Source organism: Microcaecilia unicolor, chromosome 4 (genome assembly GCF_901765095.1).
Source record: "Microcaecilia unicolor chromosome 4, aMicUni1.1, whole genome shotgun sequence".
Taxonomy (NCBI): Eukaryota; Metazoa; Chordata; class Amphibia; order Gymnophiona; family Siphonopidae; genus Microcaecilia; species Microcaecilia unicolor.
This window is the reverse complement of record NC_044034.1, coordinates 215,986,400-216,011,435: the sequence shown is the minus strand read 5'-3', so window position 1 is coordinate 216,011,435 and position 25,036 is coordinate 215,986,400. Positions and strand designations below refer to the sequence as shown.

The window sequence follows — 25,036 nt, the reverse complement described above, 5'->3', positions numbered from 1 at the left end:
TAGTGAATGAAGCAAAAGAAAAGCAAATTATTATAAACGTCTATAAATACAAGACATTTCTAACTTATGTAATGTGGTGTTGGTCTTACATGAATGTGTACTCATGTCTGCCTCAGAACACTGTATTCACCAGCATCAGTATAGATGAAGGTGATGATTCATCCAAACTGCCTGGATCCAACTGGAAACTGAGCAAACCTGAAATGTATCCATCAAGCTTGGTGTGGCTGGCAGGTAACCTGCTTCACTTATGCTGCTACACATAGAAAAACAGTGGTATGAGAAAACAGTTTCATGACAGTACTGTTGAATTTTCTTTTATTGGGTTTTATAGGTCACAGAAATGCTGAAATGGCTGCGTTTAACTGGGCAGAGTTCTAGCTTTGAACATTGACCCCTAAGTATTTTGTTGGAATGTGCATTCATTAATACACACTTAGTTATATCTAGTAGGACAGTTTTCCTGTGGACCATATTTTTTTTTTAATAGCGAACACTAAATATTTGAAAGCACACAAACTAACAGGTTGATGAGACATTGTTTTATATGCTCCTTCATTCAGACACATCCTTAATTCATTGAGAAAGGAAGAAAGACCTGTGTTTGGGCCAAGGTCTCCACACTGTGCAGTATATTTGCTGATTTTCTATAGGCAATACAGGATAGGTATAGAGACCTTGCTTACTTAGTGATCAGGTGTTAAAACCAAAGAACTTAGACATCTCCAGAAGATACAAAATGCAGCTTTAAGCTGATCACTGGACACAGCACTTTTGAAAGAGGCCCACTGGCTACCGATTACACGTCACTTTACATATAAGGTGCTCCTCTTGGTACATAAGATCATGCTCTCTGTGAACCTCTCTTTCTCACTCAGCATTTGAATCCATATCATCCATTAATAACACTTAGATCACAACAACAACACTGTCTTAACATTCATTCGTTTGAGGACATTGCACAGGATACTATAAGGCAATCCATATTTCCAGTTCAGTGACTGGAGCTCTGGAATCAGCTGCCACAACAACTTAGACCAGTGGTTCCCAATCTTGGTCCTGGAGGAACCCCAGGCAATCAGGTTTTCAGGATACCCACAATGAATATTCATGAGAGAGATTCGCAAGCAGCCAGTCAGGTTTGGGAACCACTAACTTAGACTTCAAAACATCTCAACAAAAATTTAAGATTGAATTAAAAACGTTTCTTTTTGCTGATGCCTATAGGGGTTAATGTTGTCTGCCGGGGTGTGCCTGGATTGCCCATCTGTCCTCGTGTGTTTTCCTCCCCCTCTTTCCTATCTAGTATTGTAGCTCTTTTCCTGTCCCCCTCCCTCCCCCCAAAAAAGTTTATTTTGCTCTTCTATTATTGTGGCTCTTGCCCCCCCCGGAAAGTTTATTTTTTTTTCCCCTTCCCTTACTTTTTAGATTATATGTTACTCGGATATTCACTTGACGAGCAGGATAGAAAATCATGAATAACCCTGAGAACCCAGAGTCTATTTTACTACTGGCAATACCATCAGATGTCATATTCTTGCAATGCCTTCTACAGCTCTGGAGTAGGAACTAGCCAGACTAAGTCTTAGGACTCAAACATCAGCAGTGTTCTCCTGATAGATAGGGACTATTACCAGTGATATTTTCCCAAATGCCAGTAATACCTACATGAGGCACAGACTGCAGCCACCACTGCGGCTGTGAAAGTTCCACCACCAGTCTGCAGAGACCTCAGACTGGTTGAACATTTGACTTCCAGCCAGTAGGTGTCCACAGGCTCTGCTCGGGCTTGCTCTATGCCTGCCACTTGCTCCGAGAACAACTTGTTCCTGTTTTATTTGTACCTTTTTTAAATGGAAATTTTACAAAACTAATTACAAGTAATATACTTACTAAGAAAATGAGAAAATGAACACTACTTAAAAAAAAGTACATGAAAAAAATAAAGTTTGAAGATCCCACAATAATAGAGGAATACCAAGCACAAATCAAAGGAAAACACATATGCAACAAGAAAAGAAAAAGACAAAAAGTAGATGAAACTATATTCCTATGGCCATCAATGGCTTTCCACCACTTCTTATACATGCTCATTTACAAGTTTAAGTGGTGGTGCCTAATTGCTAACTTATGCAAGTATTCTATAATGGTTCCCAAAGTTTCTTGGGTCATGGTGCCCCTAGACTACACATTTCCTTACATGTCCCCCTCCCCGTTTTTGCCATAGGAGCAGACTCTGTGGGTGCTTGAGCATCCCTAGTATTGAGAAAATTCCTTGTATGTGTCCATGGAAGGGTTATTTCCACTGGGCTTAGAATCCCCCAATCATTTTGAAAAGTTGGCTCATATGGTCGCTGCCGATACAGTCCTACCTTCCATCCAGCTTCTGCCCACCTTCTTTCCCTCCTGCATCTATCTTCTGACCATCTTCTCTCCCCCTTCCATCCAAGCTTCTGACCACCTTCTTTCCCTCCTGCATCTATCTTCTGACCATCTTCTCTCCCCCTTCCATCCAAGCTTCTGACCACCTTCTCTCCTCCTTCCAAGCTTCTGACCACCTTCTCTCTCCCTTCCATCCAGCTTATGACTGGGCCACAGCCTTTTCAGGCACCGTTGTTGCTTTTCCCAATGAACAGCAGCAGCAGCAAAACAACAGAAAGCAAGAGAGAAGCCGTAGCCTTCAGGCAAGCGCTGTCAGCTCTGCTGGTCCTCTGCCCCAGAACGGGAAATTGACGTCAGCAAGGGCACAGGACCAGCGTGTGCCTGAAGGCTGCGGCTCCGTGCTTACTTTCTGTTGTTTTGCCACCGCCGCTGCTCATCAGGAGCAGCAGCAACGGCGGTGCAGTGGTGGCAGTGTGACAGTGAGAGAATTTCCCGCTTTGGGGGGGGGGGGGGGGAATGTGGGAGATAACCGCTGACTTGGCAGGTCTGTGGGAGGGAGGTGAAGAAAATCTCTCGCAGCACCCCTGCCACTTTGCTCCGGTACCCTGGGGTGCAGCAGCACACAGTTAGGGAACCACTGGCTTAGCACCTAGATTTCGGGCACCTAACCTATACAGCCCTTTATAGAACTGCCTCCTATCTGTGTAAGTGCTGCTGCTCAGAACTCACACACACAAGTTTAAATTATTATCTATTTTGCAATTAAAATGGCCAAAGTTACACATATCTCTGCCAAACATTTTTAAGAAAAGCTTACACAGTCAGACACATTAAGGGGGGAGGGCAAGTTATCAATGTGGCTACTGTTAAGATAGGTTATTATACCATAGGTCGTGCTATTTTAGCACAGGGTCTCATTGCATAAAATGGGACCCTGTGCTAAAATTGCATGACTTGGGCTACCGTGAAGATCGGTTATTTTACCGTATGTTCATAACTTCCCCTCTAAATGTTCTTGAATATCAACCTGTTAGTTCCTGTTGTAGTCTGCTTGTGCAAGTTTCATTCATTATTGTTTTCCCTGAGAAATCTTTAGTACAGTTGCATGGCACTACTAGAGATAAGGATCATTTACATTTATTTATTAGGATTTATTTACTGCTTTTTTGAAGGAATTCACTCAAGGCTGTGTACAGTATACTAAAGACCTCCATGAATAACATTTGTCCAGTTACATTTCTTTTAAATGGGTAAAAATGAGAGTCACAATGAAATAATCAGCCTAAGAAGTTTGATGTTTCTACTCTTGTCTTCTGTAATGAGAGTGAGAGGTTTGAGTCTCAGTGCTAGGCAAGATAATTTTGTTTTTCCAGGAACCCAACTGGCTGGAGTTCTCTCAGGATATCCATACTGAATACACGAGATAGGGTTACATGCAATAAAGCAGCGTATGGAAGTCTCTGTCATTCATATTTATTGTGGATAACCTGATAAACCAAGCGGCTAGGTGTCTCCCAGGGCAATTTTGGGAGCCAATGATGTATAGTTGAGTTTAGATTTTACCCATATAAAGCCAAGTATGGCTTTTCAGCTAAAGGGGTTACCCAAATGAAGATCACATTAAATTGTGATTTTTAATCTTGCATCCTATAGCAGATACAAGAAGTCTCCAATTAACAAAATTATGAACATCAGCAGTACAAGACTATTACTTCATCTGAACAAATCTGTGCAGAATAACTTCCATTTTGAATACGGAAAAGTAGTGGGGCTCTATGTAACACACACAAACTCATATACTGGCTGGATCTCTTAATTGTGCCACATACTGTAAAATATGAACCTTGGAATGCTTCGTGAACTCCAGTTTTCCCTCTTTTCATTCAATTCCCAAAACATGAAAGAATCAAATTTATAGCTCAGACCTATATGCTTTCAAAAACAAACCAATATGATCCACTAGTAGCTTAGAGCCTGCATATACTTATTTTATATTTCTTCCCATATGTACAAGCCAAACAGAGAGGGTAACCAGCATACATAAAAAGTACACAAACAAAAAAAGCAACACTGGGCCTTCAAGAATGAGACAACAGGAGTATTTATTTGATAAATGACCAATATCCAATGCCTCCGAAAAGGTGCTGGAAAAAATATTTAAAACCGAGTGAGGCTGTCAGAAAGGACAGCCGCAATGTAGAACAACTCCTGTGTTAGCCTCGTCTTTTGCAAAAGCAAATTCTAAAAAGATATAATCTAAAAACAGGTCTTCAATGTCCCATGTTACCTTCTCTCCAAAGTCCCAGCGAAATAACTTTAAACTATATAATTAAATTCTACAGTTTTATATAAAAAATGGAAACTATAAAAATGTTGTAAAACTACTACAGCTGCAAATCTACAGAAATAATGTATGTATATGTGTGTGTATACCTACATATACAGACACACATAACACACTTGTAGCAGAACCAGCACTCGCACTGCCACCTCTGTCCAAAGCTCCAATATCCTGTGTGCCCTCTCATCAATGTTGCTGTTCCCTTCCCCCTGGTTGCTGCCTCCTACTGCCATATGAGATTATCCAGCTATCACTGATGTTGGCTGGATCCACTAACCCACAAGGCCAGGGTGAAGTAGCAGGAGTAAAAGGACACCATCACTAGTGGTACTGAGTGGGGGTAGGGGAGGGCTGAGCACGGCAGCACCAGCATCTACAGAGAGCCTCCTATCCCACGTGCTGCAAGAGTTCCATATACATCTATACAACTGCTGGCTTGAGACTGAAAAAATGGTTTAGTATAACTCTGGCATCCCTACCTGGGCAATTTAATGATGCATGTTTAATCTGCTTTGTTAAATAATTTGGAGATGTTATTTTGAGTAGTACCTTTATAAAGGAGGGAGAGGGGAGTGTGTTTAGGGAAGGTAAGGGAGGGGAGTTTGCAGGGAGGGGGATTAACAAGAGGGTCTTTACCAAACATTCTGGTCATTTTGTTTGCAATTTTGTAAATGTAATTCCTTGTTATGATGAACAATATGGTTCTTTTGCTGAATAACCTAATAAAAATATTTTCAAATAAAGTTATCTACACTTTAACAATGCAAATGTATACAAATTACATGCAACATAAAGAGAAGCTTGTTGAAATGCAATCAATCCCACTTATGCACTAACCTTTCATGAAAAGTAATCTCTTTTTGCTTAGTACATCTAAAAGGTAAAGTAGGGCATACCTAATGTTTCCCCAATATATCTACCATATATGAACCATATTCTACCACATTCACATCTTATACTTGTGCACACTTTGTATTTGTTCAAACCAGAACCGGCGAACGCCGCCAAGGTACTATGTAAGCCACATTGAGCCTGCAAATAGGTGGGAAAATGTGGGATACAATGTAACTAATAAATAAAATCTGAAACAACTATTCTGTTATCAATGAGAGCAGATTACCCTTGTGCACCGAATAAGAAACTAACTTATAATACTCTCAAGAATACTTCCACAGCTTCAAACTTGAATTATCAGATTTCTGCAATTTCACATTATATTCTTGTTGTCAAGAGGTCATTCCTTAAAATCTTTCTAAACTGGGAGAGATATTTCATGTGACAAACATACTTAAAAGCACACCAATAAAAGTGGTGCTAAACACACAATTAGATCATGCTGATACTGTACTTACATACTGCTTGCACTATCCAATAATTAATATATAATTTGTTATAAATCTTATAATCACTTCCTCTTAAATTTAGTGTGGGCCATCTCTGAGAAGAGTCCTATCAAGGCCAAGACATAGTGCTGCAATTCCCAGCCTTCTAGGCAAGAAAGCAAACTTCCTGATAACTAACAGCACTAAAATGTCCTATGACAATAGAGAATGCAGCAAGACTGGAAGAATATCACTGTTCACCTAAGCCTAACATGTTGGAGCAATAGATGAAGCTTGAAACTTGATTATTTGCATTTACATTGTCTCACACTGTATACTGAATGCATATCCACAATAACCATCCCTACTGCATGCAAGATTCACAGATAAGACTGATTTACGCAAAAACAGAAAATTATTTGTTTGGAGTGTAACACTGAGTTTGATCCTTATTATATATGTTTGCATTCTCTTACTCCCAGTGAAACTATTCTAATTAACCTAATTCATGTGCATCTGGAGGGGGGGCAGTTCTGCCACATAAAGTAACCATCAGTTCTGGGAGGCAGTACATTCTGCAGAAAAGGGTCACTGGGCACTCACGATTCTCTTATACAGACATCTAATTTAAAATTCTAATCTAAGTTTGTATATGTTGCCTTTCTGTTCTATCAAAGGACTGCCTGATTCAGTTTACAATGGCAGAAAATACATAAGCAAATACATATCAAGGGTAAATACACAGTAAATAAGAATACATTCAAAAATACATATGAAGTAATAATACATACTAGATGTAGAGAGGTAACTATTTTAGAAGAGTAAAAGAAACATCACACTTGCAAGAGAAGCACCCTTCTAAATGACAAAACTGTCCACATTTTAAGCACTTTGGCATCCCTCCAAAACCAAAATGAAGCATCTTACACTGCATGGTGCTATTAGATGTTCAGAACATTATTTCTTTCAAAGTCTGTATAACTCTGATCAAGGATTATTTATTTCTCCTCCCCCTCGCAGTATGACAATCAAAAACAACAACAAAAAAATTCAAGTAAACAGAAATATAAATTGTTTGATGACAGAGAAATAAAAACATCACTTTAGAATTAATCTAGTGCTATCAAGAGCCATCAGTACCAACTATTCCTAAAGGACATGAACAAAGCACCATAATCAAATCATGGGCTCTTGCATATTCCTCACATATGAGATATATTTACAGGAAGTAAGGAGTATATGCCAGATCTGCCCACAAATCTTAGTACTGCTGGATTCAGTACATTCTACATTCAAGTAGCTCATGGATCTGCAGCCTTTAGGGGATTCGGATTATTTAGCTTTTACCCATTTTAAGGCAACTCCTTTAATATGGAATGCATTGGATCCAGCTCTACTAAGATGTATAAAAGACGCATCCTTTGTCTACTAGAAGCTGTAGACCCAGTGGTTCTTTTAAAAGTAGAATGCATTAGATCTGGAGGATCTTGCTTTGAAGCTGCTTACAACCTGCAAACTTCTCTAAGATGGACAAAGCCAGATCTTCTGGATCCCCCCCAGAAGCAGCAGATCCATCAGATCCAGTAGATGGATATCTGGAGGATTTGCTTTTACCCAAGAAGCTGCATTATTATTATTATTATTATTATTATTATTATTAAACACAAGGTTTTAACTGGAGCTGCAGCTCTCTCAATACAATGACCTGTACCAACTAGGTGCTGTCTATTGCTATTTGCCTATACATAATCATACACCATACTAAAATCTTTTACTTCAATATCTGGAATTGCTTCTGTAATTTTATATAATCATATTGTAATTCTATTTGTCATTCACTTTTAACTTATTGGGACAAAGCAGAATATATAACTTAAATCAAATTTAAACTCAGACAACTATTATAACACCTTCAGGCGTATTTTCAAAGCAGTTAGATATACTGAGTTACATACAGGCATATTTTCAAAGCACTTAGTCTTCCAAAGTTCCATAGAAACCTATGGAACTTTAGAAGGCTAAGTGCTTTGAAAATGAGCCCCTTAGTAACCTATGGAACTTTGTAAGTCTAAGTGATTTGAAAATTAGCTCCTTAGTCACTTAAAAGGCTTCCTGAACTACTGATCTTTCATAATTTTTTTTCCTTCTGGTACCTCCTTTAGGAGGGTATTGAATGGTTTCTATGTTTCCTCTGGATTATGAGAGACATATGTACTATCACGAAATGCAAATTTAACAAAATGCTTCCTGACCAAGTGGTTCTATGGAAATTCAAAGTTAGCACGTGCTGTTCACCCTTGTATAATGTCACGTAGACTCCATGCTATATATGTACTGTCGCACCCTTGCATACCCCCAATGTCCGCTGTACACTATTCTTCAAGGCGCAGTGTACCTACAGATTTCTTCCCTCCCCCAGTCTATCATATAATCCATGGGCAGGTGTATGTGCGCGCGTGCAGCTTGCACTGTGAAGCCTCTACGCATTCGCACGCTACATGCGGCGAGCTTCTCATGCTTCAGTACTCCACTCACCCCATGAGCCAGTCCATAGCGCTGCGATGCTTGGGACAGGTCGGAGACTCCTCTCTCTCTGTAGCTGTGGTGCAGCGCGGACTCTTTATATCATCCTCTTCAGTACGGGTTGACGATACCTCTGCCACCTCCTCCTCAACGGGCCAGGACTCGCCTTCACTGTCCTCTCACCCTCGGTTGCGGCTGCGCGCCGCTCGCGGACCCCTGACACTATGACTTCCAACACGACCACACGAGCTCGGCGCGCTACACTTCAACCAACCAACCGAAAGACCACCCGCCACCGGCCGGAAGTAAACACACGCGGCACCCGCCCCTTCCCTGCCTCTCATGCACTCTCTTCTCTTCCCAGCCCTACTTCCGCGTCCCAGCGAGCCACGCATCACCGTGCCCCACCCCACACCTTACGTCACGTGCGCACGCATGGGTGTCTGGGAAAGGTAGTCTATGATTGACCAGTCTGGATCTGGCCAAGGCTTAGGAAATCGGTAACTTCAAGGACTTTTTTATCGTTTTATTTTTTTTTACTGTATAACGCAGGCAGGACTATATTATTCAGAGTATGCTTTTGCAACAAAGAAAGAGATGGAGATTCAACTTGTGGCAGAAAGCCTAAGTTTAGTTCTTTTCATGCTAGAGGTGTGGCAGTTAGGAGCATGTCATACTAAGTGAAGGCTTTCTCAGTCTCATGAGCCTGAGAGGTTAGTAGTCCAAAGAGAATAAATTGTTTAAAGATCTGTTTATACGTTCTTAGACATTACCTGTATACTGTTTTACATAAGTGAGAGGTGCTCGGTGGATACAACTTTGCTTGGGAATTAAAATATGGCTTTTATTTGACTCGAATTAATAGGTGCACTTTCCATTAAAAGCAATGGAAGTAAAACCCGGCTGTCTCAATCCGTCCTCCTTTTTCTGGAGCCATATGGTAACCCTAACGGTGCACAGATTAATTAACAATTTTAATTAAGGTCTGATCACATAACTATGTAGAAACTTACAATGTCTGTTTTTCAATAAGATGTTGTGTTTAATGTTTACACACAGAATCAATACCACATATGTAGCTTATCCCTGTTTGCTCAAATGGACTTAGACTGTGCTGTACTGTTCCAAAAAGAGTCTGATTTAGGAACAGAATTTCACTGTAGCAGCATTTCTGATGTTAGCTCAATCTGAATAGGCATTTTCTCTTTCCAGGGAGAGATGCTTGCTCCCAGCTCTGGTGAGACATCTTTTCAGTCCCTCTGCAAGGCTGGAGTCCACCTTTTTTCACATATGCCAACTCACTCACTCTCCCCTCCTCTCACTCTGACTAATATCCAGGAAATCCCATGTTATATAGAATTTGTCTCCATAGCTATTAATGGTATATCCTGTCATTGGTTGCTGACAGGCTAACATGGAAGTAATGGAGCTTTGACAATTCATGATTGATCCAGTTTAATGAGGATTATGTCATGGGAATTGGTCCTATGTTTGAAAGGCCTAATCAGCTTAAGCATTTATCTGATAGGCCCATCAAAGGGGAATCTCTGCAGACCTATGCTCTGACCACCTTCATGAGCAGGTAAAATTAGGATTGGATTGTCATTTCGTCAGCTATACCCAGGTCACCTAATACATCATGATTCTTCTGTACCATGATCTCACCTAGAGTAAACAGTCCAGCTCCATGTTGTAATGTTCTTTGGTACGTCAGCTTGGATCAATAATGCTTACAGTTTAATTATCCTAAAAATACCCTTTCTCTCACTCCTCTACTGTCCAGCGATTCTCTGTCCTCTCTCCCCTGCCCTCCCCTTACATCGATGTCCAGCGATTCCCCTCTCTCCCCCCTGCCCTCCCCTTCTATCGATTCTTTCCCCAGCCCGTCCTTCTCCACTGCCTGCCTGCTATGAAGCAATAAAGAAAGACTGAAGGCAGCGATTGAGAGAGGCTGGCAGCGTCGGAGCTTCCCTCTGCGAGTCCCGCCTACTTTCTTTCAACTTCCTGTTTCCGCATAGGCGGGACTTGCAGAGGGAAGCTCCGATGCTGCCAGCCTCTCTCAATCGCTGCCTTCAGTCTTTCTTTATTGCTTCATAGCAGGCAGGCAGTGGAGAAGGACAGGCTGGGGAAAGAATCGATAGAAGGGGAGGGCAGGGGGGAGAGAGGGGAATCGCTGGACATCGATGTAAGGGGAGGGCAGGGGAGAGAGGACGGAGAATCGCTGGACAGTAGAGGAGTGAGAGAAAGGGTTAGGACTCTGCGGGAAAAAAGGTGCCGGTATGCCGTACCGTTGTGTACCGGCACAAAAAAAGCCCTGGTACTATGTAAGCCTCATTGAGCCTGCAATTAGGTGGGAAAATGTGGGATATAAATGCAACAAATAAATACATAAACTTAACACTAGAGAGCCAAGTGAAATCCACAACAAAGAAAATGTTCCACTCAATGTGGAAACTCAAACGGGTGAAACCATTCTTCCCGAGGGAAACATTTCACAACCTGATACAATCAATGGTACTAAGCTACATAGACTACTGCAATGGAATTTATGTGGGATCAGTGGTGTAGCCAGACCTGACATTTTGGGTGGGCCCAGAGCTAATGTGGATGGGCACTATGAAGCATATTTTCAAAGCACTTAGCCTTCCAAAGTTCCATAGAAACCTATGGAACTTTGGAAGGCTAAGTGCTTTGAAAATATGCCTCTATGTATATAAGTATGAGTAGTGTTTCTTGGGGTACAAAAAAATAATGCCTTCCCTTCTCTACCTTACCCCATCCCCCCACATCTATCCCTGTAGCCCAGTATCAGCCCTTCCTTTCCCCACCATCCATTCCATAGCTAGGTATCGGCCCTGTCCTACCCCCTACACATTCCCATTAAATATAAGACTTTTTTTAATGTCCTGGGCATTGCAGAGCCCACCTCCTCTCAGAAAACTGCCTACACTTTTCCTGGGCACTGCAGAGACCATCCCCACCCAAAAACCCACCAACATGAGAAATAGACAACCTTCTTTAAAAATGTTAACCTAGCTAATATTAAAATGTATTGTTGGTGGGTTTGTGGGTGGGGGTGGGCTCTTCACTGCCTAGGGCAAAAAAAAAAAGTATATGTAATCATTAAATATGACTTTTTTTGCCCTAGGCAGTGAGGAGCTCACGCCCACCCAGGAGCCCACCACCAGCCAGCATTTTGATTACACCCTGTACACGTTAAAAAATAAAATTTAAAAATATATTTATTTTACCTGGACAGCTGCTTGCGAATGGTGGCAGGTGGTGCAGAGCACTGTGCTGGCTTCTGTGCCTGTTGTTTGGGGCTGCAGGAAAGTGCTGGTGGGGGGGGGGGGGGAATCGATGAGGCTGATTGCATCCAGCGAAGGCACCCATGACCCAGCACAGCACGGAGGAGCCACGCCCTTGACACAGCCGGCAGCTAGAAGCTGAAACAAACAGCAGGCTGGTGGCACATGAGCCGGGATGAAGAGAGGAGGAGCGGAGCCAGCCACCCGGAGGAGAGGAGACGTCACTCACGCAGGCGCAGTGGCAGGAAGGCACACGAGCACTGGAGCAGGGTGCTGCAAGGGCAGAGGCCAGGAGGAAGGTATTGAGGGAGGGGAGTTACAGTCGGGAGTCTTGCGATGGTGAGAGAGAGGAGCCATGGCGCTAGGAGGAGACGCAGTGAGCGAGGACCGACAGAGCAGAACACCCCCCCCCCCCCAATTGATTGCACCCAGGGCGGTCCGCCCCGCCTTGGGTACACCACTGCATTTGACAGGCAGGTAGGAGCCTGGGAGCAGAAGGACTGGGAGAGCTACCGGCTGCCTAAAAGCAGGTGGCTGAGGCTGAGCCATGGCAGAAAGGCTTTTGTACACCAGCGCCTAACTGGGTGGATGGGCCTGGGCCCACCCAGGCCCACCTGTAGCTACGCCCCTGTGCGGGATGCAAAGAACAAACCTTAAAGAAACTTCAAACACGGCAGCCAGGCTTATATTTGGAAAAACGCAATTTGAAAGCGCAAAACCACTCCGTGAAAAACTACACTGACTCCCAATCAAAGAACGTATTGCCTTCAAAATCTGTACCCTGGTTCACAAAATTATCTATGGTGAAGCCCCGGGATACATGACAGACCTCATAGACCTACCAACCAGAAACATATCCGAATCAACACGAACATATCTAAATCTGCACTACCCAAGCTGCAAAGGACTTAAATACAAAACAACTTACGCATCCAGTTTTTCCTACATAAGCACACAACTGTGGAACGCATTACCAAAAGCCTTGAAAACAACGTACGACCACCTAAACTTCTGGAAATTACTAAAAACTAACGTGTATAAAAAGGCATACCTTACTGATCCACCTTAAATGCCTGATCTCTGCAACACAACAAAACTAAAGTGCGTAATGGACACAACACAACTCTTCCACTGACTGTTCCACATGAACTTTATTTTGCCACAACATCACTTTGTATTTGCTCACACCGGAGTCTGCAAACGCATCTCCGGTATTATGTAAGCCACATTGAGCCTGCAAATAGGTGGGAAAATGTGGGATACAAATGTAACAAATAAATAAACTCAGTGAAATGCAACTCTGAAGGAGAGGACAGACAAGGAGGTCTGATCATGAAGGAGTTTGCTGGTGACAACCAATGCTACCAACCCAGCCTTGGATTATATAGCCCAAAGGGATGGGTGATGAACTGGAGGAGTTGTAGATATGCTATAAGAAACCATTTCATTTAGTGGATAAGACTGTTCCAAATGGTGTTGGATGGACAGAAAACCTCTTAAACCAAATTCTAACTGTACATAATAATTTATAGAATTTGAATTTACTTCCCATTGCAGAGTTCAATAAAGTTTGGTTTTGCATAAAACTACAAATCCTTGGTGTGGAGCGTATTTCTTGGAAATGAGAGTGAAACCTTTACTCCCAGATTGATCCAGAATACTCAAGCAAGACCAGCTTAACATTCTACAGCCTTACAGATTTTTATCTGGCCCTGGTCTATGCCCAAGCTCGAACAAGAAAGACTGAACTGTGTGTGCAGAGTGAGTTGTGGAAGGAAGGAGTACAGGGCCAGTGGTAAGCAGGGTATGCATGGCGGGGGGGGGGGGGGGGGGGGGTTGGGCACCAACTTTCAAGAGGTGCCAGAAACTGCCATGTGTACCCATGTGCTATGCTCCACTGGCCACTGCCTGCACACACAAGACCTACCTTGATTGTTGAAGGCCGCCCTGGTGGTGTAGTGGCCTCTGTGCCTACGGGGGCAGAAAAGAATCCCACTCTTTCCTGCCCTCTGCCGTTACTCCTCCGCTTTGCTCTTCTGTGCCGCGGACAGCCCCGCCGTTTTTTACAAATGACTGCAGAGGCTTCCAGCAGCAGTCTCATAAGACTGCCACCAATTTCTCGACAGCCATTTTGGGAAACATGGTGGTACCACCTGCAGCACAGAAGAGCAAAGCGGAGAGCGCCGCACACGGAGTAGTGGCAGCAGGCAGGAAAGAGTGGGATTCTTTCCTGCTCCCACAGCTGCAGAGACCACTACATCACCAGGGCGGATGACAAGGTAGAACTATAGTATGCGGGAGGAGGATGGCGGCATTACTGTGGTGGTGGGGGGGGGCAGGTTTTGGCACAGTATAAGTCATCACAAGGACAAAATATTAGAAAACCAATGGACTGCATTAGGGGCTTATAGCCCGACTCTGAGCAAGTCAACCTTCCATTGCCCCAGGTACAAATAAGTACCTGTATACCAAGGCAGTATATCAAGTCCCCTTCCCCCCCCCCCCCCCCCCCCCCCATTTAATTATCTTAAAACAAATGAGAGATCTGCATGAAAGAAAATATTTATTTTTATTATGTTGACTTCTGAAAAACACTTGGTCCTGAAACATGCTCAAAACATATTAATCCATATATACAAAAGAGATGAGGTGAAGATGTGATTCCATGTGCCCCAATGAAAGGAGAGTTTAATTTTATTATCAAGCTTGATAGCACCAGGCTTCCCAAGGTAGATTACAACAACAGTTAAGATGAACCCATCAGTAAACAGGATATATTCACTGAAATTTGGCCATGTATTACTGTATTGTATAGAACAGTGTAGAAAAAGGAGCACAAAATATAGCCTTTATTAGTGCTGTTTCCACCAGCTACAATAATTTTGTAAACAGTTTTAGTGATATTCAATTTTATTTAATGATATTTGTATCAACATATGGGAAGCTTTCAAATAAATATAAAAGCTATATGGGAAGCTTTCAAATAAATTAAAAAATCTGTTGAGTAAAAAAAGAATTTTGTTTGTCACTTTTTAAGGCACTGGGCTGAAAAAGGGTGCGGGGTGGGAGAAAGGGGAAGGGAGAAGAGAGAAAGGAGATGCTGGTCCGTAGCGGGGGTTGCAGCGGGGGTGCCAGAGACCCTAGCACTGGCCCTGAAGGAGTATTATTCTTGTTATTTGTGATGGTTTCTCTTTTTGTGGCCCAGGTCAGTCAGAACTGAGCTGATGGGTGAGACCCAGATTACACTAATCATCATAAAAAAAACAACTGGCCCTAGTACTAGGAACAAATCCGAACCCACCTTCCTGCATAATGTCTCCCTTTGCCATATCTATTTCCCTGTATCTACAAGTACATGTGCTCTGAAACTTGTACACATACATTTAGCCAATGAGTGGAGGACATTATGTGTGAAAAAAATGTATGCAGGCAACTGCTTAGCTATCCCAGCAAATTATTTTGAAAGTTGTCTCAGAAGTGCCTCTTCTCTGTATCCTTTCAGAGGCATCAAAGAAAAGCAACTATCGGGCTCCTTTTACAAAGCAGCACACCGAATGCAAAGAAGCTCATTCAATTCCCATGGGCTTCTTTGCTTTCAGTGTGCGCTGATCGGTAGCACCACTTTGTAAAAGGAGCCCATCCTTTTATGCTGCCTCTTTCTCACTCTCAAAGCAATATGACACTTAAATATTTCTAGATTTAATCTCTGATGCACTGCCTGGAAAATCTCACTCCTTAGGATGGTTCATCCTTGGCATCTCTTTCATGAGGTGTCTCCAAATGTTTTGTGCATACCATGACAGCAATGAACCTCACTATCATGCCAGGGTACATTATGATCCTAATCACGCCAATGTACTGCTAGTGCTTTTCTTGATAATTGCACTATGCTAAAGAGAGTCTCCTTTTGGCATTCATATGTGTAATAATATTGGCAACAGCTGTTATGCTTGGAAGTTATTTTTGATAAGAACAGTGGCAGCCAATCAGTAACATGCAGTGACATTTACAGTAGGAGAGTCAGTAAATGTGCCAAACAAGGGGCTCAAGGGCACAGCATAGCACCTACCACCTTCACAAAAGCAATAAGAGGGACTTGGCAGACCCAACACCATACCTCCCACACCAGCAAAATCAATAAGAGAGACCTGGTGGCTCCAATATAACAGTTCCCGCCCCCAATAGAGACAAGTAGGGTTTAGTGATCCCAACAAAAGATCTCCCACCCCCATAAAAACACAACATGTATCCCTTCCCAATTCTGAGTTCTGAGAGAAAAGGAAGTCTCTCTGGATAAGTGAACACTACTTTCCATATCATCAAGCTGATCAATCCATAGACTGGTGGGTTGTGTCCATCTACCAGCAGGTGGAGATAGAGAGCAAACTTTTGCCTCCCTATATGTGGTCATGTGCTGCCGGAAACTCCTCAGTATGTTCTCTATCTCAGCAGGTGGTGGTCACACACAGCAGCAGCTCTGGCTAGGCCTCCAAGCCTAATTTTTAGGTTTTGTTGAGTGCCTGGGGTTGAGGGCTCTTTTGAGCAAGTGCAAACCTGGTGGTGCCAGGTCCCTCCTTTTCTCCCCCCTCCCGCTGGCTCCGTTAAAAAAAAAAAAAAATTTTGAACGTCCTTAAAGGCGTTTATTTCGACGTTTATTTAAGCGTCTATTGCAGCTACTCACTGGGTCACCAGGTCGTTACAACTCGGAGCGGACAGCAGGTAATTTTTACCTTTTTATAGCGGGCAGGGGGTTCCCCGATTCTTCTCCTCGTGGCATATGGCGTCGGAGGGCGAGGGTGCAAAGGGTCGCTCCCCGGGTCGCTTGAGCGCTTCTAGAGGGGATGCGGGGGTCTTCAAGCCTGATTCGCCCTTGTTGGGTGACAGTTTCGTGACCGATGAATGTCCCGGTCCTTCCTCCGGCGTGGCGGTTTTTCCCGCCATAAACGCCCATCCCCCGCTCCTCGCCTCCGCCATCTTGGCCGGCCCACGCGGCTCGGACGGCTTTCTTCTTGGGCCGCCCTTGAGGTTGGAGACATTAATGCCATGAACGCCCTTAATTTGGGCGACGGCACAGAAGCGGCTAAAGTTAAGAGCCGTTCTTCCCGCGCGGCTCCTTCGCGGAGTTTCGCGCCGGACGCCAATTTTGGATGCGCAGCATGTCTCTCCCCCGCTATTGCAGAGCGCCAGTTGAGGGTGCTGTCTAGGGCTGTTGCCCAGACTGCGGAAGTGCACAGTCTGGGGGTTTCTCCCCCGAGTTTGTTTTGCTGCTGCATCAGGCCTTCCTCATGCACAACGCTGCCCCTGCTCCCTCGTCTGGTAAAGAGGTTGAGGTTCCCAGAGGTAAACGCCCTCGGGTTGATTCCCAGGCCTTGGAGGAATTTGTCTCCTCCGATGTAGATGAGGGCAGCGTGTCTGAGGTCTCCCAACGGTCCTTTGCGGATTCCTTGGAGGAGACGGATCCCCGCTCGGATGGAGCGGATGACCCCTCTGCAGCGCGGCTTTTTAGCCCAGAGGATTTGCCCAACCTGTTGTTATAGGCCATGGACACTTTGAAGATTTCCTCTCCGGAGGACGTCTCTCCCTCAGCCCCTGTTGGCTCTGCCATTATGCTGGGGACGAAGCGCCCGCCTAGAACCTTCCACGTGCATGATGCCATGCACACCTTAATTTCGGCTCAATGGGATGTCCCAGAAGCGAGCCTTAAAGTGGCTAGGGCTATGTCCCGCCTCTATCCTTTGGCTGTGAGTGAACGTGAGGCCTATCTGTGGCCTACCGTGGATTCTTTAATCACTGCGGTGACTAAGAAAACGGCGTTGCCGGTGGAAGGTGGCACAGCCCTAAAGGACGCCCAAGACAGAAGATTGGAGGCGGCCTTAAGGTCGTCCTTTGAGGCGGCTGCTTTAAGTTTGCAGGCCTCAGTTTGCGGCTCCTATGTGGCCAGGGCATGCCTGACTATGGTGCAGCGGGCTTCCCCCTCGGATCATGCCTTGAGGGCTGATTGGCCGGCCCTGGAATCGGGCTTAGCCTATTTGGCAGACTTGCTGTATGATGTCTTGAGGGCCTCAGCGAAAGGCATGGCTCAGACAATCTCTGCGCGGCGGTGGCTTTGGCTGAAACATTGGTCTGCTGACCACGCCTCTAAATCCCGCCTGGCTAGGTTTTTAAAGGCAAGCTGCTCTTTGGGGTCGAGCTGGACAAAATCGTGACCGATCTCGGCACGTCTAAGGGCAAGAAATTACCAGAGGTCAGGGCTCGGGCTAGTACTCGTCCCGGTACCTTCAGAGGACGGTTGCAGGAAGCCCGTCGGTACCGCCCGGGCAAGTCGGGCTCTGCCCCCTCTTCCTTCAAGAGGAATTTCTCCCCCAAGCAGCATTCCTTTCGCAGAGACCGCCGTCCCGGAGGTGCTCCCTCCGGTCCTCCCCCAGGGTCTCGTACCCAATGACGGGGTCTTGGTCCACGCCCCAGTGCAGATTGGAGGACGGCTGTCCTCGTTTCTGGGCGAGTGGACCACAATAACTTCAGACGCGTGGGTGCTGGAAGTCATCAGAGACGGCTACAAACTAGAGTTCTGCCGACCCTTAAAAGACGGGTTTGTACTCTCTCCCTGCAAGTCTCCGGTCAAAGCTGTGGCAGTGCAGCAGACCTTGGACAATCTGATCCGCCTGGGCGCGGTCGTTCCGGTGCCAGAAAGTCAGCTTGGCAAGGGACGTTACTCCATTTACTTTGTGGTACCAAAGAAAGGAGGTTCTGTCCGGCCTATCCTCGACCTCAAAGGGGTCAATCGGGCCTTGAAAGTGCGGCACTTTCGCATGGAGACTCTCCGCTCTGTTATAGCGGCAGTGAAGGCAGGAGAGTTCCTGGCATCCTTGGACATCAAGGAAGCGTACCTGCATATTCCCATCTGGCCTCCTCATCAACGCTTTCTGCGTTTTGCAGTCCTGGGACGACACTTCCAGTTCAGAGCCCTCCCGTTCGGGTTGGCTACTGCTCCGCGGACCTTTTCCAAAGTAATGGTGGTCATCGCGGCCTTCCTACGAAAGGAAGGGGTACAAGTCCATCCTTATCTGGACGACTGGTTGATCCGAGCCCCCTCTTATGCAGAGTGCGGCAAAGCTGTGGACCGGGTAGTTGCTCTTTTGAGCTCCCTGGGATGGATCATCAACTGGGAGAAGAGCCAGCTGCGCCCGACTCAGTCCCTGGAGTACCTGGGAGTTCGATTCGACACCCAAGTGGGCAGAGTGTTCCTGCCAGACAATCGGATTGTCAAACTTCAGGCTCAGGTGGACCAGTTCCTAGTAGCCTCTCCCCTTCGGGCTTGGGACTATGTGCAGCTGTTGGGCTCTATGACGGCCACGATGGAAGTTGTGCCCTGGGCCAGGGCTCATATGAGACCGCTTCAACACTCTTTGCTGCAGCGCTGGACTCCGATGTCGGAGGATTATGCTGTGCGCCTTCCCTTGGACCCAGCAGTGCGCAAGGCGCTGAGCTGGTGGATGCAGACAGACAAGTTGTCTGCGGGAATGCCTCTGGTGACCCCAGAGTGGATTGTCGTCACGACGGACGCCTCATTGTCGGGCTGGGGAGCCCACTGCTTGGGAAGGACAGCGCAGGGACTCTGGTCTCCTGCAGAGGCAAAGTGGTCTATCAACCTCCTGGAACTCAGAGCCATTCATAAGTACATAAGTACATAAGTAGTGCCATACTGGGAAAGACCAAAGGTCCATCTAGCCCAGCATCCTGTCACCGACAGTGGCCAATCCAGGTCAAGGGCACCTGGCACGCTCCCCAAACGTAAAAACATTCCAGACAAGTTATACCTAAAAATGCGGAATTTTTCCAAGTCCATTTAATAGCGGTCTATGGACTTGTCCTTTAGGAATCTATCTAACCCCTTTTTAAACTCCGTCAAGCTAACCGCCCGTACCACGTTCTCCGGCAACGAATTCCAGAGTCTAATTACACGTTGGGTGAAGAAAAATTTTCTCCGATTCGTTTTAAATTTACCACACTGTAGCTTCAACTCATGCCCTCTAGTCCTAGTATTTTTGGATAGCGTGAACAGTCGCTTCACATCCACCCGATCCATTCCACTCATTATTTTATACACTTCTATCATATCTCCCCTCAGCCGTCTCTTCTCCAAGCTGAAAAGCCCTAGCCTTCTCAGCCTCTCTTCGTAGGAAAGTCGTCCCATCCCCACTATCATTTTCGTCGCCCTTCGCTGTACCTTTTCCAATTCTACTATATCTTTTTTGAGATACGGAGACCAGTACTGAACACAATACTCCAGGTGCGGTCGCACCATGGAGCGATACAACGGCATTATAACATCCGCACACCTGGACTCCATACCCTTCCTAATAACACCCAACATTCTATTCGCTTTCCTAGCCGCAGCAGCACACTGAGCAGAAGGTTTCAGCGTATCATCGACGACGACACCCAGATCCCTTTCTTGATCCGTAACTCCTAACGCGGAACCTTGCAAGACGTAGCTATAATTCGGGTTCCTCTTACCCATAAGTACATAAGTACATAAGTAGTGCCATACTGGGAAAGACCAAAGGTCCATCTAGCCCAGCATCCTGTCACCGACAGTGGCCAATCCAGGTCAAGGGCACCTGGCACGCTCCCCAAACGTAAAAACATTCCAGACAAGTTATACCTAAAAATGAGGAATTTTTCCAGTCCATTTAATAGCGGTCTATGGACTTGTCCTTTAGGAATCTATCTAACCCCTTTTTAAACTCCGTCAAGCTAACCGCCCGTACCACGTTCTCCGGCAATGAATTCCAGAGTCTAATTACACGTTGGGTGAAGAAAAATTTTCTCCGATTCGTTTTAAATTTACCACACTGTAGCTTCAACTCATGCCCTCTAGTCCTAGTATTTTTGGATAGCGTGAACAGTCGCTTCACATCCACCCGATCCATTCCACTCATTATTTTATACACTTCTATCATATCTCCCCTCAGCCGTCTCTTCTCCAAGCTGAAAAGCCCTAGCCTTCTCAGCCTCTCTTCATAGGAAAGTCGTCCCATCCCCACTATCATTTTCGTCGCCCTTCGCTGTACCTTTTCCATTCTACTATATCTTTTTGAGATACGGAGACCAGTACTGAACACAATACTCCAGGTGCGGTCGCACCATGGAGCGATACAACGGCATTATAACATCCGCACACCTGGACTCCATACCCTTCTTAATAACACCCAACATTCTATTCGCTTTCCTAGCCGCAGCAGCACACTGAGCAGAAGGTTTCAGCGTATCATCGACGACGACACCCAGATCCCTTTCTTGATCCGTAACTCCTAACGCGGAACCTTGCAAGACGTAGCTATAATTCGGGTTCCTCTTACCCACATGCATCACTTTGCACTTGTCAACATTGAACTTCATCTGCCACTTGCACGCCCATTCTCCCAGTCTCGCAAGGTCCTCCTGTAATCGTTCACATTCCTCCTGCGACTTGACAACCCTGAATAATTTTGTGTCATCGGCGAATTTAATTACCTCACTAGTTATTCCCATCTCTAGGTCATTTATAAATACATTAAAAAGCAACGGACCCAGCACAGACCCCTGCGGGACCCCACTAACTACCCTCCTCCACTGAGAATACTGGCCACGCAATCCTACTCTCTGCTTCCTATCTTTCAACCAGTTCTTAATCCATAATAATACCCTACCTCCGATTCCATGACTCTGCAATTTCTTCAGGAGTCTTTCGTGCGGCACTTTGTCAAACGCCTTCTGAAAATCCAGATATACAATATCAACCGGCTCCCCATTGTCCACATGTTTGCTTACCCCCTCAAAAAAATGCATTAGATTGGTGAGGCAAGACTTCCCTTCACTAAATCCGTGCTGACTTTGTCTCATCAGTCCATGTTTTTGTATATGCTCTGCAATTTTATTCTTAATAATAGCCTCCACCATCTTGCCCGGCACCGACGTCAGACTCACCGGTCTATAATTTCCCGGATCTCCTCTGGAACCTTTCGGTTGGCGCTTTTGGAGTTCATCCCGGTACTGGTGTTGAAGCCTGTACGGGTCCTGTCGGACAATGCCACGGCTGTGGCCTATGTCAACCGCCAGGGAGGTACCAAGAGCGCCCCTCTAGCCAAGGAGGCTATGAATCTTTGCCAGTGGGCGGAAGTGAACCTGGAGCAGCTTTCAGCGGCCCACATTGCCGGAGTCATGAATGTCAAGGCGGACTTTCTCAGTCGCCATACCTTGGAGCCCGGAGAGTGGCAGCTATCTGCTCAGGCGTTCTTGGACATCATGAAGCGCTGGGGCCAGCCGAGCCTAGATCTGATGGCGTCATCGGCCAATTGCCAAGTGCCGCGCTTTTTCAGCAGAGGACGGGACCCTCGATCCCTGGGAGTAGATGCTCTTCTCCAACAGTGGCCGACACAAGAGCTTCTCTATGTGTTCCCGCCCTGGCCCATGTTGGGCAGGGTGCTAGACCGGGTGGCAAAGCATCCCGGCAGGGTAATCCTGGTGGGTCCGGATTGGCCCAGGCGTCCCTGGTATGCGGACTTGATCAGGCTCTCAGTCGACGATCCTCTGCGGCTGTCAGTGGAGCAGGGCCTGTTACATCAGGGTCCCGTGGTGATGGAGGATCCCTCCCCCTTTGGTCTTACGGCCTGGCTATTGAGCGGCAGCGTCTGAGGAAGAAGGGCTTCTCAGACAAGGTCATCGCCACTATGCTGAGAGCGAGGAAGCGCTCTACTTCTACTGCTTACGCCAGGGTTTGGCGTATCTTTGCAGCGTGGTGTGAAGCAGGCTCACTTTCTCCCTTCACTGCTCCAATTTCTTCAGTGTTGGCGTTCCTGCAAGAAGGTCTGGAGAAAGGCCTGTCGCTCAGTTCCCTTAAAGTCCAGGTAGCGGCTCTGGCTTGCTTCAGGGGCCGCCTGAAGGGTGCTTCCCTGGCTTCGCAGCCAGATGTGGTGCGCTTTCTCAAGGGAGTTAATCACCTGCGCCCTCCTCTGCACTCAGTGGTGCCTGCGTGGAATCTCAACCTGGTACTAAGAGCATTGCAGAAGCCGCCTTTTGAACCCTTGTCGAGGGCATCTCTGAAAGACCTGACGTTGAAAGCAGTCTTTTTGGTGGCTATCACTTCAGCCAGAAGAGTTTCCAAGCTCCAGGCGCACTCATGTCGAGAGCCTTTTCTGCAGTTCACTGAGGCAGGAGTGACTATTCGCACAGTGCCTTCCTTCCTGCCCAAGATTGTTTCTCGCTTCCATGTGAATCAGCAGCTCTGTCTCCCTTCCTTTCGTAGGGAGGACTACCCAGAGGAGTACTCTGCTCTTAAATATCTGGATGTGAGACGAGTCATCATCAGATACTTGGAAGTGACCAATGATTTCCGGAAATCGGATCATCTGTTTGTCCTGTTTGCAGGTCCTCGTAAGGGTCTGCAGGCTCCTAAGCCTACAGTGGCAAGATGGGTCAAGGAAGCCATTGCAGCAGCTTATGTGGCCGCGGGGAAGGTGCCGCCTATCCAGCTGAAGGCTCACTCCACGAGAGCTCAGGCGGCCTCGATGGCAGAGGCCGGATCCGTCTCCTTGGAAGAGATATGCAAGGCGGCAACTTGGGCTTCGGCTCATACATTCTCCAAGCATTACCGTTTGACTGTGGCTGCACGGGCGGAGGCCCGGTTTGGAGCTTCAGTGTTGAGGTCAGGGATTTCAATGTCCCGCCCTGGGTGAGTACTGCTTCGGTACATCCCACCAGTCTATGGATTGATCAGCTTGATGATATGGAAGGTAAAATTATGTATAATCATACCTGATAATTTTCTTTCCATTAATCATAGCTGATCAATCCATAGCCCCTCCCAGATATCTGTACTGTTTTATTCTGGTTGCATTTCAGGTTCAAGTTTAGTCTTCAGTTACTTCAGAAAGACTTCGTGTTCAAGTTTTTTCACTTGGATTCTTCAAGAGTTAAGACGAGTTTGTGTTACAGTGAGCTGCTGCATTCCTCTCCCCTCCGTTTTACGGGGCTGGATTGAGACTTAAAATTCTGCCGGCACTCCCTCCCGCTTCGTGCGGCTGTAGGGCAGCTTTGTACCCCTCCCGCTTCGGCGGTGTTAGGGTCAGTCAGCTCCTCCCGCGGTTGCGGTTGCAGGATAAGCCAGATCCCCCCGCATCGGCGGGTGTGGTGTCCCTCCCCCGCTCCGCGGGGATGAGCTGGACGGATTCCCCTCCCCCACTTGTGTGGGGATGAGCTGGGTTAATTCCCCTCCCCCGTTTCGGCGGTGGTGAGCTGGGCAGAGTGTCCCTTCGTGGGTGTAATTCTCTAAGTGCTGAGTCCTGCGGATGGAGCTTTGATATCGACATACTGAGGAGTTTCCGGCAGCACATGACCACATATAGGGAGGCAAAGGTTTGCTATCTATCTCCACCTGCTGGTAGATGGACACAACCCACCAGTCTATGGATTGATCAGCTATGATTAATGGAAAGAAAATTATCAGGTATGATTATACATAATTTTACCTTACTCTGTGATCTGGTGACTTAGAGCTTAGAATAAAACATAGATTTTATCAATAACCCTACAAATTATTTGACATTTCATAAAGAATCTAACATTCTTTATTAGTTTGTTTAGTCTAAAATTATTTTGCCATAACTTTAACATCCTAGAAGCATTAGAAGGTAGGTATGACATAGCTGAGCAGGGCTTAGTTTAGCTTGTAATACTTTAATAATGGGTGATTTCAGTTACCCAATATTGACTGGATAAATGTCACATCAGGAAGTACTAGGGAGGTAAGATTCCAAGATGAAGTAAATTACTGTTTCATGGAGCAGATGGCTCAAGAACCAACAAGCAGGGGATCTATTTTTGGAGAATGCAGAACGTGGTGCAAGGGGTAACAATGATTGTAACATGCTGGGAGAATTCTGTGCAACTGTGTTGTGCAGAATTCTGCATTTGCTGTACACAAGTAGCTGTGCTTACTCTTTCTTCCCCTCCCCCACTGAACTCCCACAGCAAGAAGAGAAAGAAGTGAACCTCTGCTTATCAGGCCACTTCCTCCTGTGCTGGCTTAGACCTAACTATTTTGGTTCATGCAAACAGTCAGGTCTAAGCTAGCACTGGAGGAAGAAGTGACCTGATATGCAGTGGTTCACTTTCCACTT

At 45.9% G+C, this 25,036-nt stretch overlaps 1 protein-coding gene across 1 annotated transcript in view; it reads right to left on the bottom strand.

The window, feature by feature from the left end:
• Nucleotides 1–8,906, bottom strand: part of MOB2 (MOB kinase activator 2) — a 344,949-nt gene extending 336,043 nt beyond the window's left edge. Inside the window, exon 1 of the mRNA XM_030201243.1 lies at nt 8,581–8,906. Within this exon, the coding sequence (XP_030057103.1) occupies nt 8,581–8,597 (17 nt within the window). The 5' untranslated portion in view covers nt 8,598–8,906. The remainder of the gene's footprint in view (nt 1–8,580) is intronic.
• Nucleotides 8,907–25,036: the final 16,130 nt, after the last annotated feature.